Source organism: Acinonyx jubatus, chromosome B1 (assembly GCF_027475565.1).
Source record: "Acinonyx jubatus isolate Ajub_Pintada_27869175 chromosome B1, VMU_Ajub_asm_v1.0, whole genome shotgun sequence".
Lineage (NCBI taxonomy): Eukaryota > Metazoa > Chordata > Mammalia > Carnivora > Felidae > Acinonyx > Acinonyx jubatus.
The window spans coordinates 93,745,229-93,762,792 of record NC_069382.1 but is presented as its reverse complement, the minus strand read 5'-3'; the positions used below and the strand labels follow the sequence as shown (position 1 = coordinate 93,762,792).

The following is a 17,564-nucleotide window of genomic DNA, read 5'->3' as shown; positions in this document are numbered from 1 at the left end:
TAATACTTTTATTGGGGTTGGAGGGAGTCCCATGTATGTGATGAGTCACTTCCTATTTTAAAAATTCTTTTTTATTTTTGGCAATTTGATTATAATGTGTCTAGGTGAAGACCTCTTGATGTTGAGCCTTTCTGTGATTCTTTGAGTGTCATGGATCTGGATGTTCAATTCCCTCCCCAGATTTGGGCAGTTTTCTATTATTATTTCTTTGCAAGCTTTCTGTTCCTTTCTCATTCTCTGCTCCTTCTGGGATTTTCATAATGTATATACTAATTCACTTTAAGATGTCCCATAACTCATGTAGGTTTTTTTCAGTCTTTTTCATTCTTCTCTTTGTTCCTCTAACTGGATGATTTCAAATGACCTCTCTTCAAGCATGCTGATTTCCTTCTGAATGATCAAGTCTGCTACTGAAACTCCACAGAATTTTTCAGTTCAGTTCTTCAGCTCAAGGATTTCTGTTTGTTTCTTTTTAATGGATTCTACTTCTTTGTTAAACTGCTCATTTTGTTCATGTAACATTTTTCTGATTTTATTTAGTTGACTCTGTTCTCTTATAGCTGAGTTTCTTTTTTTTTTTTTTTTCAACGTTTATTTATTTTTGGGACAGAGAGAGACAGAGCATGAACGGGGGAGGGGCAGAGAGAGAGGGAGACACAGAATCGGAAACAGGCTCCAGGCTCTGAGCCATCAGCCCAGAGCCCGACGCGGGGCTCGAACTCACGGACCGCGAGATCGTGACCTGGCTGAAGTGGGACGCTTAACCGACTGCGCCACCCAGGCGCCCCTAGCTGAGTTTCTTTAAGACGATATTTTAAATTTTTGTTAAGCAGTCCATGGATCACCATTTCTTTTGGGTCAATTATTAGTTTCCTTTATTAGTTTATTAGTTTCCTTTGATGATGTCATATTTGCCCGATTCTTTCTTGGTATCTGTGTATTTGAAGAAGCAGATTCCTCTTCTGGTCCTTACAGACTGAAGGAGGAAGACCTCCTCCTGCCAAGTCCCATAGCTGATGAGGCTGCTTCTGGGATTGTGGTTGAGCAAGGCTGAAACCATGTCATGTGACTACTGCCAAGTTCATGTTTGGCAGGCATGTAACCAAGGGCACTGTCAAGTGTTTTGTCCAGTGAGTTCCTAAAGGTGCTCCTGTCATGCACTGAGCTGGTCCATATGTGCATAGGACTGTTTCTGGACTGTGGTAGAGTGGGACTAAAGCTGGGTCACAAAACTACTTCACAGATTGTAGTCAGTTCTGAGGTCAGTGGGTCTGTAACTGGAAGCATCTATGGGTGTAGCTTGTGCTGAGTCTTTTGGGTGGTTGGCTGGACGCCTAGCCATGAAAGACTACCTCAAACTGTGGTACAGCAAAGCTGTGGTTTTTGCTAAGTCTGCAGTCAGGTCTGTGGTTGGCAGGCCTGTTACTAGAGGTGTGGCCAGGTGTGACTTCTGCTGGGTAACTGTTAGTACTCCCAGAACTGGGCTGGTTCTGGGTGGCAGGGTTGCTTCCAGACTACAGTAGAGTGGAACTAAAGCCAGGTTGCAGGGACAGTAAGGTCTGAGTTTGGCAGGCCTGTTATCAGAAGCACTCACAGGCATGGCTTCTCCTGAATCCCTAAGTGGAAGAGGCTAGGTGCAGGACTGTCAACAAGGAGGGCTAGAGCCAAGTCCACATGTAGATGGGGCTGCTTTGGCCCACAGATAGGACCATAGTATATGCTGGCACTGGTGTGTAGGCCTGTCTCCCTGTTTTAGGGCTCCAATAGTGATTTGTAACCTCCTACCTGGATCCCAAAGCTTTCACAAAGGCACTTTTGTCCAGGGATGCCTTTCACATATTTGTTTCTGTGGAGGATATGGGCTGGGTACCTCCAATTCATTCCACTATATTGCTGACAGTATTCATCTTTATTTTTAAAATATCTATCAAACATATTCTGTAACAGATTGAGATTTCATGCAATTCAAATTAAGTTTTACTGTATTAAGTAACACTCTGGCAGGAAAGGTAGAAAATTAGTTAGAACGGATATACCAGATTATAAATTTACCATTTTAATAGACAATGTAATAAATAAACATGAAGGATTATTATAGAATATTCAAAAAAAAAGAAATATAAGTATAAACTGATTATAAAAGCAATAATTGTAAGGAAGCTACTGCAATAGCTTAGTTAGTATGAAGAAAAACCCAATCTTATAAGCATTCTATTTAACTGCCAGAAAGGAGAAATTTGATATAAATGGTATAATACTGTTGAATCTTTTCTTCTGAAACAAATTAGTTTTCAGAAATAAGCTTGAAAAAAATTCTATTTGGTGCTAAATTTTTTGTCCCAACATATATATAAGTCCTATTTAAGAAAAGTAAAGAATCTGTCAAAAAGTATGTGAATTATAAAAATGTTAATAGAAAATATAAAATAACTTACTTTATTTCAAGTTGTTTTATTTTATTTTCTGCTGTCTTAAGTCTTAGCTGAAGATCGTCTTTTGAACGCTCTGCAACCAGGCATCTTTGGTGCATTTCCTCTAGTTTTCTGTAATCACTTTCATTTACTCTGCCTTCATGGTAAATCTGCAAAAGAAGCTTATATGTACTACCTTACAGAAGAAAACTGTCTTAACAAATTATACAGTTTAGAAACTGAAGTCAATGGATAAATAAAAACCCATAATCATGTGTTCATCTGTTCCCATTGTAACACACTAAAACATATCAATAATTTTGGTGTTTCATATTTATAAAATAAAATGTTGAAAACTGACATATAATTGCTTATTTTTTGAAATTATTCATGCTTATGGTAAACTATTCAAAAGTTTTAATATTTTATTTTAAATTATTTATTTTATCCTTTCTTTTATTAATGTGCTGTATCATGCTGACTTATTTGTGAATACTGAACCACCCTTGCAACCCAGGAATAAATCCTATTTGATCATGGTGAATGATTTGTTTTTTTTAATGTATAGTTTGGATTCAGTTTTGTCATTGAGAATTTTTGCATCTATGCTTATCAGGAATACTAGCCTGTAGTTCTCTTTTTCAGTGGTGTCTTTATCTGGTTTTGGTATTAGGGTAATACTGGCCTCATGGAATGAATATGGAAGTTTTCCTTCCTTTTCTATTTTAGGGAATAGTTTGGGAAGAATAGGTATTAACTCTTCTTTGTTTGATAGAACTTCCTGTAAAGTCATCTGGTACTGGGGACAGTTTCAATATTTTAAAAAGAAATATAAAATAGTTGAAATAAAAAAAATACTCTAAATGTCACCACTTAGAGATAATTGTTTTGATTCAATTGTCTTGAATACCTTTTAAGAAAATTCTATATTCTGGTATTAAAAAATACAGACATATGCTATGGAGCAATGAGTAGAACTATCTGAAAGTGACTTCAGAATCTTACTCTGGTTTAACTAGACAATGATCTAACTGAAACGGGAGTTCCTCTTTCCCCAACGGGAGTGACTGTACCCAAGCTCAGCTTCTTATAAGACTAAGCTTCCTACCACGACACAGGGGCTATAACATCCCAAGAAGTGTGAAGTTGCCAGGTGCTAAGCAGCTCACATTTTCAGACAAATCCCACACAAGGCTATCCTCTAAATCCAGACTGCCTGGCCAATAACCTGTATCTTCTTCCACTGAAAAGACTGCTTTGCCAGTCCTACTCTATAAAAAGGTAAAATATCAGCAAGTTAATGTCCCACTACTAAAATACAGGCCTATAGTACAGTCCCAGCAGTGCTTTGACTTCAGCACACTTGTTTGTGGGATAGTGGGAGAATTAGGGACCTGTGCCTTCTCTTTACCTGTTGTCTTTAGTATTATAAGTTTTACATTTCCTCAATTAAGCCTATTCCTTACTCTATGCCATGTAATATTAAGAAATTAATCCCAGCCCTGTTGTATAGCAGGTGGCAATCTAAATGGGATCTGTACCTATTCCATAACATATAGTGACTCAGAAGGAATCAACCTTGCAGGAGAAAGATGACCATAAAGGTCCCACTTGGAATATGACATGTATGCTATATGCTGCTTTGTAAAGGACTCATTTACTATCTGATGTCATGATCTTTTTATGTCAATAACACATATATGTCACATGCTTTTTACTGATTGCTAAGTTTACTGATTTTCTTTATGCTATGTAGCACAGCATGTATGTACTCTTCTTTGAAAATCAAAGTCTGACTGTAACATTTAGTATTTGTTAACATTAGGTAACTTACTTAACCTCTCTACAAAAGTTCCTAATGCACCACTTAAAACACCGTATATTCTGCACCAAGTGTAGTCTCCATTTTTTCCCAAGGTATTTTACAAGAGTGGGATATTTACTGATGATAAAAAAGCTATCTAAGTAAGAAACAAATTTTAAACTACACACTTCTTACAGTATTTTTTCATAAATATCATTTGGGTAATATTTTTCTACTTACAAAATAAAAACCTATAATTTTAAAAGGTTAAAATCAGAGCAATGTTGTAATTTTCTGGTTATACATATTTGTATTTATAGATGGCCTGAACCCAATAAAAGTTGGCATAGAATTTAAAAACACAAGGAAGATGAAGTAAAATTTACTACTGGAATAAGGTTTAATCAAGGATAGCTACTTCAAAAAACGTACACCTTTAAGTAAAAAGTACAAGTTCTATGGCCACTCTTATAAAGAAATGTATTCAGGCAATACTAGTATTTAAGTACAGATTCTGAATATATTCCAGGTAAAAACACTCACTTATAATACAGGGATTGCTAGTAGGCAGTGTGATGAAAGCAAATAGTAATAGTGAATATCTGCAGTTGAGTTTAGGTATTTTTTCCTTTTTACCTTTTCTAGTTCTTCTTCCACTGCTTTTTTCTCCCTAATGGCTCGTTCAATTTGGCTTTGTTTTTCAGCACACTCCTATAAATTCAATTCATATTGTAAATAAATGTTTGTAAAAACTTAAGAAAAAAATGGGTAAAATGATTTGTTTGTAACAAAGAAATACCAACAAACAAATTCTTGTTTGTAACAAGAATACCACACTTACCCTATCAACAGAGCATGACCATATTGATTATTAAACAAAAACAAAAAAACCTCAATCTTCAAAGAGCTGCCTATCTCAGGATTTCAGAAATCGCCTCCAGCACAGAATGTCAAGGAGTTCTAAGTAAACATACTAAATGGGTGACAGACGTTGAGGGATTCCAGAGAGAAAAAAATAAGACTCCTTTCTCATATTAGTTGTATTCATATACTCATATCACGTATTTTAATTTCTTAAAAATGTTATGTATTTTCAGAAGGAGGGGGAGGGAGAGAATGCATGCGTGAGCTAGCAGTGGAGGGGCAGAAAGACTGGGAGAGAAAGAGAGTACGAAGCCCAATTCACAAACCATGAGATCGTGACCTGAGCTGAAATCAAGAGACCTCTTATCACGTATTTTAAAAGGAAACACAGAACTGGGCAGTGACACCATATCCTGAGGATAACCTGTGGCCTAAAATGTACATGGGTATATAAATTCAAAAATTTTTTTTGGCAAAACTTATAAACAGCCAACGTACATAGTAAATTTTATTAACATGATCATTAAACATTTCTGCTCATGAGGCACCTGGGAGGCTCAGTCGATTAACCAGCCAACTTTGGCTCAGGTCATGATCTCGTGGTTCATGGGTTCGAGCCCCACATTGGGCTCTGTGTGGACAGCTCAGAGCCTTGAGCCTGCTTTGGATTCTGCGTCTCCTTCTCTCTCTGCCCTCCCCTGCTTGCACTCTGTCTCTAAAATAATAAATAAACATTAAAAAAAATTTTTTTAACATTTCTCCTCAAAAGGCTTTAATCAGTAAAACTGAGCAAGCATATCAATCAGTTGATAAAATTTAATATTTTGCAAATGAGACTAAACTAAAAACAACCTTTATAATGACTGGCTCCTCACAGCTATTTGTTTTTAACTATTTATTTATTTTTGAGAATCAGTGTGATTATTTTCTACTAATTGTAGATTATGCTTTGGATGAACCCGCTTACTGTCAGTACACTACTAATTAATATTCAACTATCTTTAGCATAACTTTATTTTTTATTTTAAAAATGTTTATTTATTTTGAGAGAGCATGTGCACCTGTGAGTGGGGGAGGGGCAGAGGGAGAGGGGGAGAGAGAATCCCAAGCAGGGACGGATCCCATGACTTGAGCTGAAATCAAGAGTTGGACGCTAAACCGATGGGGCCATCCAGGTGCACTCAGCATAACTTTATTTTATGTAAGTACTGTATATCAAAATGTTTTTAAATTTTGAAATAAGCTTCTAAATTGTGAATTCTGATTATAATGAAGATCTTAACCCTATGTTACAAATCAGATGATTAATCTAAATTATCTTTCATTAAGCTAGAATTATTAGTGCACAAGAAATGAAACTTTAAACATTCCATATATATTCATATAGTAAGTCGTTAATCTATGAAAAGGTAGTTTTATGGTGTGATATTTGGGATTTCTTCTATGTTGATATGTGATTTTTAATAGACTATTTTTAGAGCAGTTCAGATTCACAGAAAAATTGAGAAGTCAGAGATTTCTGCTATGCTTCTTGACCCCATAATATGCAAAGCCCTCCCCTATTTTCAACATCCCTCACTGTAGTTATACACTTGTTAATACTGAGGAACCTATAATGACACAACCTTATCACTCAAAGTCCATAGCTTACATTAGAGTTCACTCTTGGTGCTGTTCATTTTGTGAGTTTGGACACATTTATAATGATATGTATTCACTACAGAGTAGGTACAGTGTCCTAAAAATCCTCTCTGCTTCACCTATGCCTATTTATCCCTCTCTTCTCCTTAACTCCTGATAACCGTCAGTCTTTTTACCCCATAGTTTTGCCTTTCCAAGAATGCCATACGGTTGGAATCAAACAATATGTAGCCTTTACAGACTAGCTTCTTTCACTTAATAATATGTGTTTACATTTCCTCCATGGTTTTTTTCATGGCTTGATAGCTCATTTCTTCTTAGTGTTAAATAACTGTCTGAATGTACCACAGTTTATCCATTCACCTAACTAAAGGACATCTTGGTTGCTTCCAAATTTTGGCAACTGTGAAAAAAGCTGCTATAAACATCCATGTTGAGTTTTTTTGTGTGGACATAAGTTTTCAACTCCTTTGGATAAATACAGAAGAGTGTAATTGTTGGACAATATGTTAAGAGTATATTTAATTTTGTAAGAAACCATCAAACTGCCTTCAAAAGTGGCCATACCATTTTGAATTACCACCAGCAATGAATGAGAATTCCTGTTGCTCCACATTTTCCCCAGAGGTTGGTGGTATCAGGGTTCTGGATTTTGGTCATTCTAACAGGCATATCTGGCACATACTTGATGTAATGAATGGCACCTCATTATTACTTTAATTTGCATTTCCATGGTGACATATGATGTGTAGCACCTTTCTGTATGTTTATATGCCATCTGTATATGTTCTTTGGTGACGTGTCTGTCAAGGTCTTTGGTCCAGTTTTTAATTGAGCTGATTTCTTACTGTTGAGTTTTAAGAGTTCTTCATATATTCTGGATAACAGTCTTTTGTCAGTTATGTCTTTTGCAAATATTTTCTCCTAATCTGTGGTTTGAATTTTCATTCTCTTGACTATCTTTCACAGAGCAACTTTTCATTTTAATGAAGTCCAACTTACCAATTGTTTCTTTCATCAATCGTGCCTTTGATATTACATCCAAAAATTCATTATGAAACTCAAGATCATCCAGGTTTTCTTCTATGTTATCTTCTAGGAATTTTATAGTTTTGCATTTTACATTTAGGGTTGTGACCCATTAAAAAAACTTTTTAATGTTTATTAATTTTTGAGAGACAGAGAGGCAGAGCATTAGCAGGGGAGAGACAGACAGGGAGGAAGACAAAGAATCTGAAGCAGGCTCCAGGCTTTGAGCTGTGGGGCTCAGACTCATGAGCCATTAGACGAAATGAGCCGAAGTCAGACACTTAACTGATTGGGCCATCCAGGTGCCCCAGGAATGTGACCTATTTTGAATTAATTTTTGTGGAGGGTGTGTCTGGATTCATTCTTTTACATGTGAATGTCTAATTGTCCTAGCACCATTTGCTAAAAAGACTTATCTTTGCTCCACTGTCTTGCCTTTGCTTCTTTGTCAATGATCAGCTGACTGTATTTATGTGGGTCTATATTTTACTCCATTCTAGGTTGTTTTATTTCATTTATTTTATTTCATTGACCTGCTTGTCTATTCTTTCACCAAGATCACACTATCTTGATTATTATAGCTTTAGAGTGAGTCTTGAAATCTGGTAGTATTAGTCCTCTGACTTTCTTCTTCTCCTTTAGTGTTGTGTTGGCTATTCAGGGTCTTTTGTCTCTCCAGATATACTTTACAGTCAGTTTGTCAATATCCACAAAATAACTTACTGAGATTTTGACTGGGATTGCACTCAATCTATGGATCAGGCTGTGAAGAACTGACATTTTGACTGAGTCTTCCTATCCATGAACATGGACTATCTCTTCATTTATCTACTTCTAGTTTGATATCTGTCATCAGTTTTCCTCACATAGACTTTGTATATTTTGTTAGCTATATATCTAAGTAATTTTTTTTACATGCTAAGGTAAATGGCACTGTGTTTTTAGTTTAAAATTCCACTTGTTAATTGCTGATATGTGGGAATACAATGGACTTTTGTATATTAACTCTATATCCTGCAACCTTACTATGTTATGATTGCTTCTTTCTTTTTGGTTGAATTTTTTGGGGTTTTACTTTTATTTTTTTATTTTAGAAAGACAGCACACAAGCAGGGAAGAAGGACAGAGGAAGAGAGAGAGAGAGAGAGAGAGGGAGAGATTGATTTTTAGGCAGGCTCCATGCTCAATGTGGAGCTTGACGTGGGGCTCAATCCCATGACCCTGGGATCATGACCTGAGCCAAAATCGAGTCAGATGCTCAACAGACTGAACAACCCAGGGCCCCCCCACCCCCACCACTTTTTTTTTGTTTTCTACATAGATAATCATATCAAATTTCTTCCTTCCCAATCTATGTAACTTTTATTTCCATTTTTAGTCAAATGGCATTAGCTAGTACTTCCAGGATGATGTTGAAAAGTAATGGTAAGAGGTCACATCACTGCCTTGTTCCTGATCTTAGTGGGAAAGCTTCTGGTTTCACAGCTGTAGGCTTTTTGTAGATATTCTTTATCAAGTTGAGGAAGTTCCCCTCTGTTTCTAGTTTACTGCAAGTTTTTATCATGAATGGGGGTTGGATTTTGTCAAATGCTTTTTCTATAGCTGCTTATATGATACCCATGTGATTTTTAATGTAGACATTAGTAACAAGGTTGGATCACACTTCTGAATCTGGTGAACGGCATATAAATAATGGTATGTTATATACTATGCATCTCTCTCTACCCAATTCACCATTTCACTGCCCAATGATGACAAAAAAAAAAAATATTTGGTTAACCTCAAACAACAAAGTTAAAATTAGATAGAAAAGTTGAACCTTTCTAGAGAAATATACTAATTCTATTAAAAATTCACAGTAATATTAAAGCGAGTATTTAAAATTACTACTATTAAAAAGCCTTCATGAATATTTACTATTAATCACCACCAACATTCCTACCTTTTGGGCACAATATGACCAAATGATAACTAGATATTTTTTCAAGTACTCATGGAGTATTTCCAAAATTATACCCTATAGTGTACCATAAAGAAAATCACAACAAATGTTAAGAATCAATATCATATAGACTATAATCTATGGCCTCTATTTAACTAGATTAGAAACCAATAATAAAAAGATATCTAAATACCTATGCACATGGAGATTCAAAATTAGACTTCTAAAAAATTCACATATCCAAAAAAGATCATATTGAATTTTTCATTTTACTTGTATAAAATTTGGGCATTTATATAACCAGTCTTTTTACTATTTGCTGTAGATTAAAGTTCATTTTATTTATTTATTTATTTATTTATTTATTTATTTATTTAGAGATCAGGGGAGGGGAAGAGAGAGAGGAGAGAAAGAATCTTAACCAGGCTCCTCAGCACTGTGAACCTAGAGTCCAAAGCAGGGCTTGATCCCCTGAACTGCAGGATCATGACCTGAGTCAATATCAAGAGTTGGATGCTTAACCAACTGAGCCACCCAGGCGCCCCACTATTTACTGTAGGTTAAAAATAATCTCTCCTATTTGGCAGAATTAAAACCTTGAGTTTTCTTAAGAGAAACTGTAGGAGAAATAAAAGCTGTGTTGCTCTCCAAAGGGAGACATGTGGGTAGAGAGAGACTGGTTCTGGCCTTTTCTTAAACCTATCAAAAAAAATCTGCACACTAACTTAAAATACAGGTTTTTTTTTTTCCTTCCTGCAAGCATAACTTAGTTTGGGGTTAGCTAAAGTATGCTTAACCTCCCTCCTTGACTTCATGTTTATGGTCCAGCTGATAAAATTGGTATTTAAGAATATAAATCAATAGCCAACATCAGGTTATTATGTCTCAAACTATAGTGTGAGTTTCTGAGTTACCTGACAAAATCTGCTTTTTAAAGTAGTTGAACATGTCCTCCTTCAAACATATTTCTCAATGTTTGATATTTCAAACACTTTTCAGTTATTCAGGACAGTTCCCCATGGAATCAACATGACATCACATAATATTTAATATCTTTAGAAAAATCCACTTAGCTATGTATTATAATTGTTTCACTATAAATCCTAAGAAATATAATTTTTTGCTCGAAATTGAGTTTACACAGCTCTGGTTGTGTAAACAGATAAGAATTATTTTTAAAAGCCCTGCAGATCTTATCCAACACACATTCATTCCTTTGGGAAAACAGAAAGAGATAATGTTCTTGTCCTTCCAGAGTTTACAAGCCATTAAATGATCCTGGACTGGGGAAAGACTTTCTTCTAGCTATGAATCTACTCAAAGCTAAACCAGTCCCTGTAAGACAACAAGCAAAATAGCAAGGTAATAGAAGAAGTAGTAAAACTTGAAAACAACAATTAATTAGACATGACTATTTGGCTACACTGCATCCCATTAGTTTTACTTAATGTTCCTACATCCTTAACACAAATGACATTAAACAAAAAGTAACACTGGTTTCTAGTCTATTACTCTCAGGACCTGTACACAAAGACTAAAGTCTCAAGATGTACATTACAGAGTTTGTAGAATGTGGAAAAAGATCTGTTCTTTCCTTCAGAATTGTTTAAATATTAGTCAATAAGTATTTATTAAAATACATACTGGGAAAACACTGTGCTAGGCAATGAAGATAAAAGAAGGCATAAGACTTTTCTCCTTCAAGGTGTTTATAATATAATTGGAAAGATAAGATTTGTATAAAGTAAGAGAAAAGGAGAGTGAGGGAAGGAGATGGGAGATGGAAAGAGAACTAACATAATGTAACATATTTATTACAAGACATAAGTTGTTGCTAAGTTTTGTAGGCAGCATTAAAAGTGAGGTAGAGATTCAGAAAGGATTAGAGTTTGTGAAGTGGAAAATATCTTCCCAATCTCTAAAAATTCTTGTACTTTCATTCCCCTATAAGCAAGGTTATTAAATTCCATTTCATCATATCTTAATGTTAAATTTACATATTTAATCTCACCTCTATCGAAACAAGTATTTTTTTTCCTTTCTCCTCTTTGCCTATTTATCCTTCAGTACTCTATCTCTTTTGGGAAGCTTGTCTTTCTTCTATCCTACTGATATATATACTTTCTCTTACTTTCTACTTAATCTCCCAGATGAAACTAGCATGTGTTAGCAGCTGCAGATGGGTGCTTCATAGCATGCTGTGCATTGTCAAAAAAAAAAAAGTAATAGTAAAATGTGATAAATGCCATCCATCTGTCCTCCTAGACCACAGGCTCCAAGATTACAGTTAACATGTTTATCTTGATTTTTAATCTTTTCCTAGAATCTAGCATAGTTCCTGGCTTAGTATCTTCTGAATGAACAAGAATGTGCATTACAAGACACATTAAAATGTATCCTGGCTTTAAAATAAGCAATATTCAGCGTCGCCTGGGTGGCTCAGTTGGTTAAGCTTCCAACTCTTGGTTTTGGCTCAGACCACGATCTCATGGTTCGTGAGATGAAGCCCCATATCATGCTTTGTGCTGACAGCATGGAGCATGCTTGGGATGTTCTATCTTTCTCTCTCTACCCCTCCCCTGCTCTCTCTCTCACCCTCACTTTCAAGGTGAGTAAATAAACATTAAAAAAATAAGAAAAATAAAATAGATAATATTCAGAAGAATATAGTCTTCTAACCTACCATTTGAAGGGCTGAAAGTTCTTCTGTTAGTCGAGAAATCTGTACATTATACTGTTTTCTTGTGCTTGCAACCTGTAATTAAGACATTCATAAATTGTTTAGATTCACAAAAATTGATTAATACCCAATAAAAATATTTAGGATAATTTTGAGAAAAAAATAAAACTTTTATGGCATAAAAAATAAATAACCACCTGAGTATTAAAGAGTCAAGAATTATTTAAAAAAAATTTTAATGTTTATTTTTGAGAGAGAGAGAGAGAGAGAGAGAGAGACAGAGTATGGCTGGGGGAGGGGCAGAGAAAGAGGGAGACAGAATCTGAAGCAGGCTCCAGGCTCTAGGCTGTCAGCAGAGAGCCCGATGGGGAGCTGTGAGATCATGACCTGAGCTAAAGTCAGACACTTAACTGACTGAGCCACCTAGGTGCCCCTAAAGGGTCAAGAATTTATCACAACAGTGGAAGGAGAGTGAATTTCTATGAAAACTTACCATATTTGAAGTGAAAACTGGCAACATTTCAAAATATTTACTTATTAATCCCCTTATAGGTATTAAGTCATTATAGGTTAACATAAAAAACATTTTATGAAAAATAAGTTCATTTTCCAAAATAAAAAATTTTCTAGAAAAATGTTATTATTTTACATTTTTGTAAATTTCCTTAATGTTTGAACAGGGGACAGCCAGATTCACATTATCTACTTCTGTGTTCAACCTATTGTGTTGCTTACCATCAGCCTCTGGAAAACACCATTGTACACTCATCAGAGAACGAGTATGAAAAAAGAAAACAGTAAACTATAATTATGAAAGTAGGTGTGACCTTCCAGACTCTCTGAACAACACTTTAAGAACTGGTGCCATAGAGCAAGTCAAGAGAAAAACTGAATTACACACTAAAAATGTAACTAGTAACTTTTAAGGCACTTTTGTTTTATAAGAAGAAAAATATTTTCATATTGCATATATTTCAGTATAAAGTAAATTACTTTGTGAGAAAAACTCTTATTTCAATTAACATTTAAAATACTTCAGAAACAGTATGACTTACGTGTACAAAATATTTTGAAGAATTAGTTACATCTCATCAAGATGACTCCTATGACAGTATATTTTTCTAATTAATAACTACTCATACTTTTTAAAAAGACCATGAAGGAAGGAGGAATTAAGATGGCAGAGCATCATGGAGATCCTGAGCTTGTCTTGTCCTTGAAACACAGCTAGAACAGCACCAAACTATTTTGAACGCCTAGGAAATTGTTTGGATGATTAATGCAACAATCTGCATAACTTGAGTTTGTCCTTAACCTATAAGGGAAGATAGGTCAGGGTTGCAATAAACCTATATACAAGAAATTTTGCAGGCCAAAAAGGAGTGATATATTCAATGTGCTGAATTGGAAAATTATGCAGCCAAGAAATCTTTATCCAGAAAGGCTGTCATTCAAAATAAAAGGAGAGATAAAGAGTTTCCAAGACAAACAAAAACTAAAGGAGTACGTGACCACTAAAGCATCCCTGCAAGAAATTTTAAGAGGGACTCTGAGTGTACAAAAGAGAAAACAAAACAAAACAAAGATCAAAGCAACAAAGACTAGAAGCACCAGGGAACATTACCAGAAACAACTCTATAGGGAACACAAGGGCACTAAATTCATATGTTTCAGTACTCACTCTAAATGTCAATGGACTAAATGCTCCAATCAAAAGACATAGGGTATCAGAATGGATAAGAAAACAAGACACATTTATATGCTGCTTACAAGAGACTCATTTTAGACCTAAAGACACCCAGAGATAGAAAGTAAGGGGATGGAGAACAATCTATCATGCTACTGGTTGTCAGATGAAAGCTGGAGTAGCCATACTTATATCAGACAATCTAGACTTTAAAATAAAGCCTGTATCAAGAGATGAAGGAGGGCATTATATCATAATTAAGGGGTCTATCCATCAAGAATATCTAGCAATTGTAAACATTTATGCTCCAAGTGTGAAAGCACCCAAATATGCAGAAAATCAACAAGGAAACAATGGCTTTGAATGACACACTGGACCGGATGGTTTAAAAGATACATTTAGGGCATTTCATCCTAAAGCAGCAGAATACACATTCTTCTTGAGTGCACATGGAACATTCTCCAGACTAGATCACATACTGGAACACAAATCAGCCCTCAACAAGTACAAAAAGATCAGGATCATACCTTTCATATTTTCAGACCACGAGTTTGCTATGAAACTCGAAATCAACCACAAGAATAAATCTGCAATAACCATGAACACTTGGAGATTAAAGAACATCTTACTATAGAATGAATGGGTTAACCAAGAAATAAAAGAGGAAATTAAGAAGTACACAGAAGCCAATGAAAATGAAAACATGACAGCCCAAAACCTCTGGTATGCAGCAAAGGTGGTCATAAGAGGGAAGTACAGAGCAATCCAGGCTCTCCTAAAGAAGGAAGAAAGGTCTCAAATACACAACTTAACTTTACACCTTAAAGAGCGGGAAAAAGAACAAATAAAGCCCAAAACCAGCAAAAGAAGGGAAATAATAAAGATTAGAGCAGAAATCAATGATATAGATTGAATCAAAGAAACAACAGATCAACAGAACCAGGAGTTGGTTGTTTGAATGAATTAAGAAAATTGATAAACTCCTAGCCAGATGGATCAAAATGAAAAAGGAGAGGAGAATGAATAAGGAGAATGAAAGAGGAGAGATCATCACACCAGAGAAATACAAACTATAATAAGAGAATATTATGAGCAATTATATGCCAACAAACTGGTCAATCTGGAAGAAATGGAAAATTTGAATAGACCCACAACCAGTAAAGAAATTAAATCAGTAATCAAAAATCTCCCCAAAAACAAGAGTCCAGGGCTGGAAGGCTTCCCAGGGGAATTCTACCAAACATTTAAAGAAAAGTTAACACCTATCCTTTAAACCTGTTCCAAAAAATAGAAATGGAAAGAAAACTTTCAAACTCATTCTACAAGGCCAGCATTACCTTGAATCCAAAACCAGACAAAGACCCCCTACTAAAAAGGAGAACTACATACCAATTCCTTTGATGAACATGGATGCAAAAATTCTCAACAAGATACTAGCAAACCGGATCCAACAATACATTAAAAGATTTATTCACCACAATCAAGTGGGATTTGTTCCTGTGATCCAGAGCTGGTTCAATATCCATAAATCAATTAATGTGATACATCACATAAATTAAAAAAAGGGTAAGAACCACATGATCCTCTCAATAGATGCAGAGAAAGAATTTGACAAGATACAGTATCCTTTCTTGATAGCTGTTAAGAAAGTAGGGATAGAAGGAACATACCTCAAGATCATAAAGACCAGATATGAAAGACTGACTGCTAATATCATCGTCAATAGAGAAAAACTGACAGCTTTCCCTCTAAGGTCAGGAACGCGACAAGGAGGCCCAATCTCTCCACTACACTGTTATTCAAAATAGTGTTGGAAGTCTGAGCCTCGGCAATCAGACAAAAAAAAAGAAATAAAAGGCATCTAGATCAGCAAGGAGGAAGTCACACTTTCACTCTTCGCAGACGACGTGATATTTTATGTGGAAAACCTGAAAGACTCCATCAAAAAACTGCTAGAACTGATCCAGGAATTCAGCAAAGTAGCATAATATAAATTCAATGTACAGGAATCACATTTCTATACACCAATAATGAAGCAACAGAAAGAGATAACAGGGAATTGATCCCATTTACAATTGCATGAAAAACCATAAATATCTAGGAATAAACTTAATCAAAGAGGTGAAAAATCTATACACTGAAAACTATAGAAAGGTTATGAAAGAAATGGAAGAAGACACAGAACAGTGGAAAAACATTCCATGCTCGTGGATTGGAAGAACAAATATTGTTAAAATGTCGACACTACCCAAAGCAATCTACACATTCAATACAACCCCTATCAAAGTAACACCAGCATTCTTCACAGAGCTGGAACAAACAGTCTAAAATTTGTATGGTACCAGAAAAGACCCTGAATAGCCAAAGTAATTTTGAAAAAGGAAACCAAAGCTGGAGGCATCACATTTCCAGACTATAAGCTGTATTACAAAGTTATAATCATCAAGACAGTATGGTACTGGCACAAAAACAGACACATAGATCAATGGAACAGAACCCAGAACCCAGAAATGGACCCACAAACGTATGGGCAACCAATCTTTGACAAAGCAGGAAAGAATATCCAATGGAAAATAGACCATCTCTTCTGAACACAGTGTTGGGAAAACTGGACAGCCAAATGCAGAACAATGAATCTGGACCACTTTCTTACACCATACACAAAATAACCTCAAATTGGATGAAAGAATTAAACATAAGACAGGAAGCCATCAAAATCCTAGAGGACAAAACAGGTAACAACCTCTTTGACCTCAGCTGTAGCAACTTCTCACTGGTCTCCAGAGGCAGGGGAAACTAAAGGAAAAATGAACTATTGGGACTTTATCCAAATAAAAAGCTTCTGCACAGCGAAGGAAACAATCAGCAAAACTAAAAGGCAACCGGCGAAATGGGAGAAGATATTTGAAACAACATATCAGATAAAGGGTTAGTATCCAAAATCTATAAATAACTTATATCAAACTCAACATCCAAAAAACTAATAATCCAGTGAAGAAATGGGCAAAAGACATGAATAGATACTTTTCCATAAGAGAGATCCAGATGGCTAACAGACACATGAAAAGACGCTCAACATCACTCATTAGCAGGAAAACACAAATCAAAACCAAAATGAGATACCACCTCACGCTTATCAGAATGGCTAAAATTAACAACTCAGGCCACAACAGATGTTGGCAAAGATGTGGAGAAAGAGCAATCCTTTTGCACTGCTGGTGGGAATGCAAACTGGTGCATTCCCTCTGGAAAACAGAATGGAGGTTCTTCAAAAAATTAAAAATAGAACTACCCTATGACCCAGCAACGGCACTACTACATATTTATCTGAAGGATACAAAAATGCTGATTCAAAGGGGCACACGCAGCCCCTTTTTTTATAGCAGCTCTATCAACAATAGCCAAAGAATGGAAAGAACCTAAATGTCCATCCACTGATGTATGGATAAAAAAGATGCAGCATATATATTCAATGGACTATTACTCAGCAATCAAAAAGAATGCAA

General features: G+C 35.6%; 1 protein-coding gene across 5 annotated transcripts in view; it reads right to left on the bottom strand.

Moving 5' to 3' along the window:
• Positions 1-17,564, bottom strand: part of SCLT1 (sodium channel and clathrin linker 1) — a 216,992-nt gene that overhangs the window by 62,730 nt on the left and 136,698 nt on the right. For all 5 annotated transcript variants that reach the window (XR_003422599.2, XM_053216972.1, XM_015071782.3 and 2 more), the window contains 3 exons: positions 12,375-12,446; positions 4,852-4,926; positions 2,436-2,581 (listed from right to left, as the gene is read on the bottom strand). Coding sequence is in view for 4 of the 5 variants with exons in the window: in XM_053216972.1 (XP_053072947.1) it covers positions 2,436-2,581; positions 4,852-4,926; positions 12,375-12,446 (293 nt within the window). In the remaining variant the exon portion in view is untranslated. The remainder of the gene's footprint in view (positions 1-2,435; positions 2,582-4,851; positions 4,927-12,374; positions 12,447-17,564) is intronic.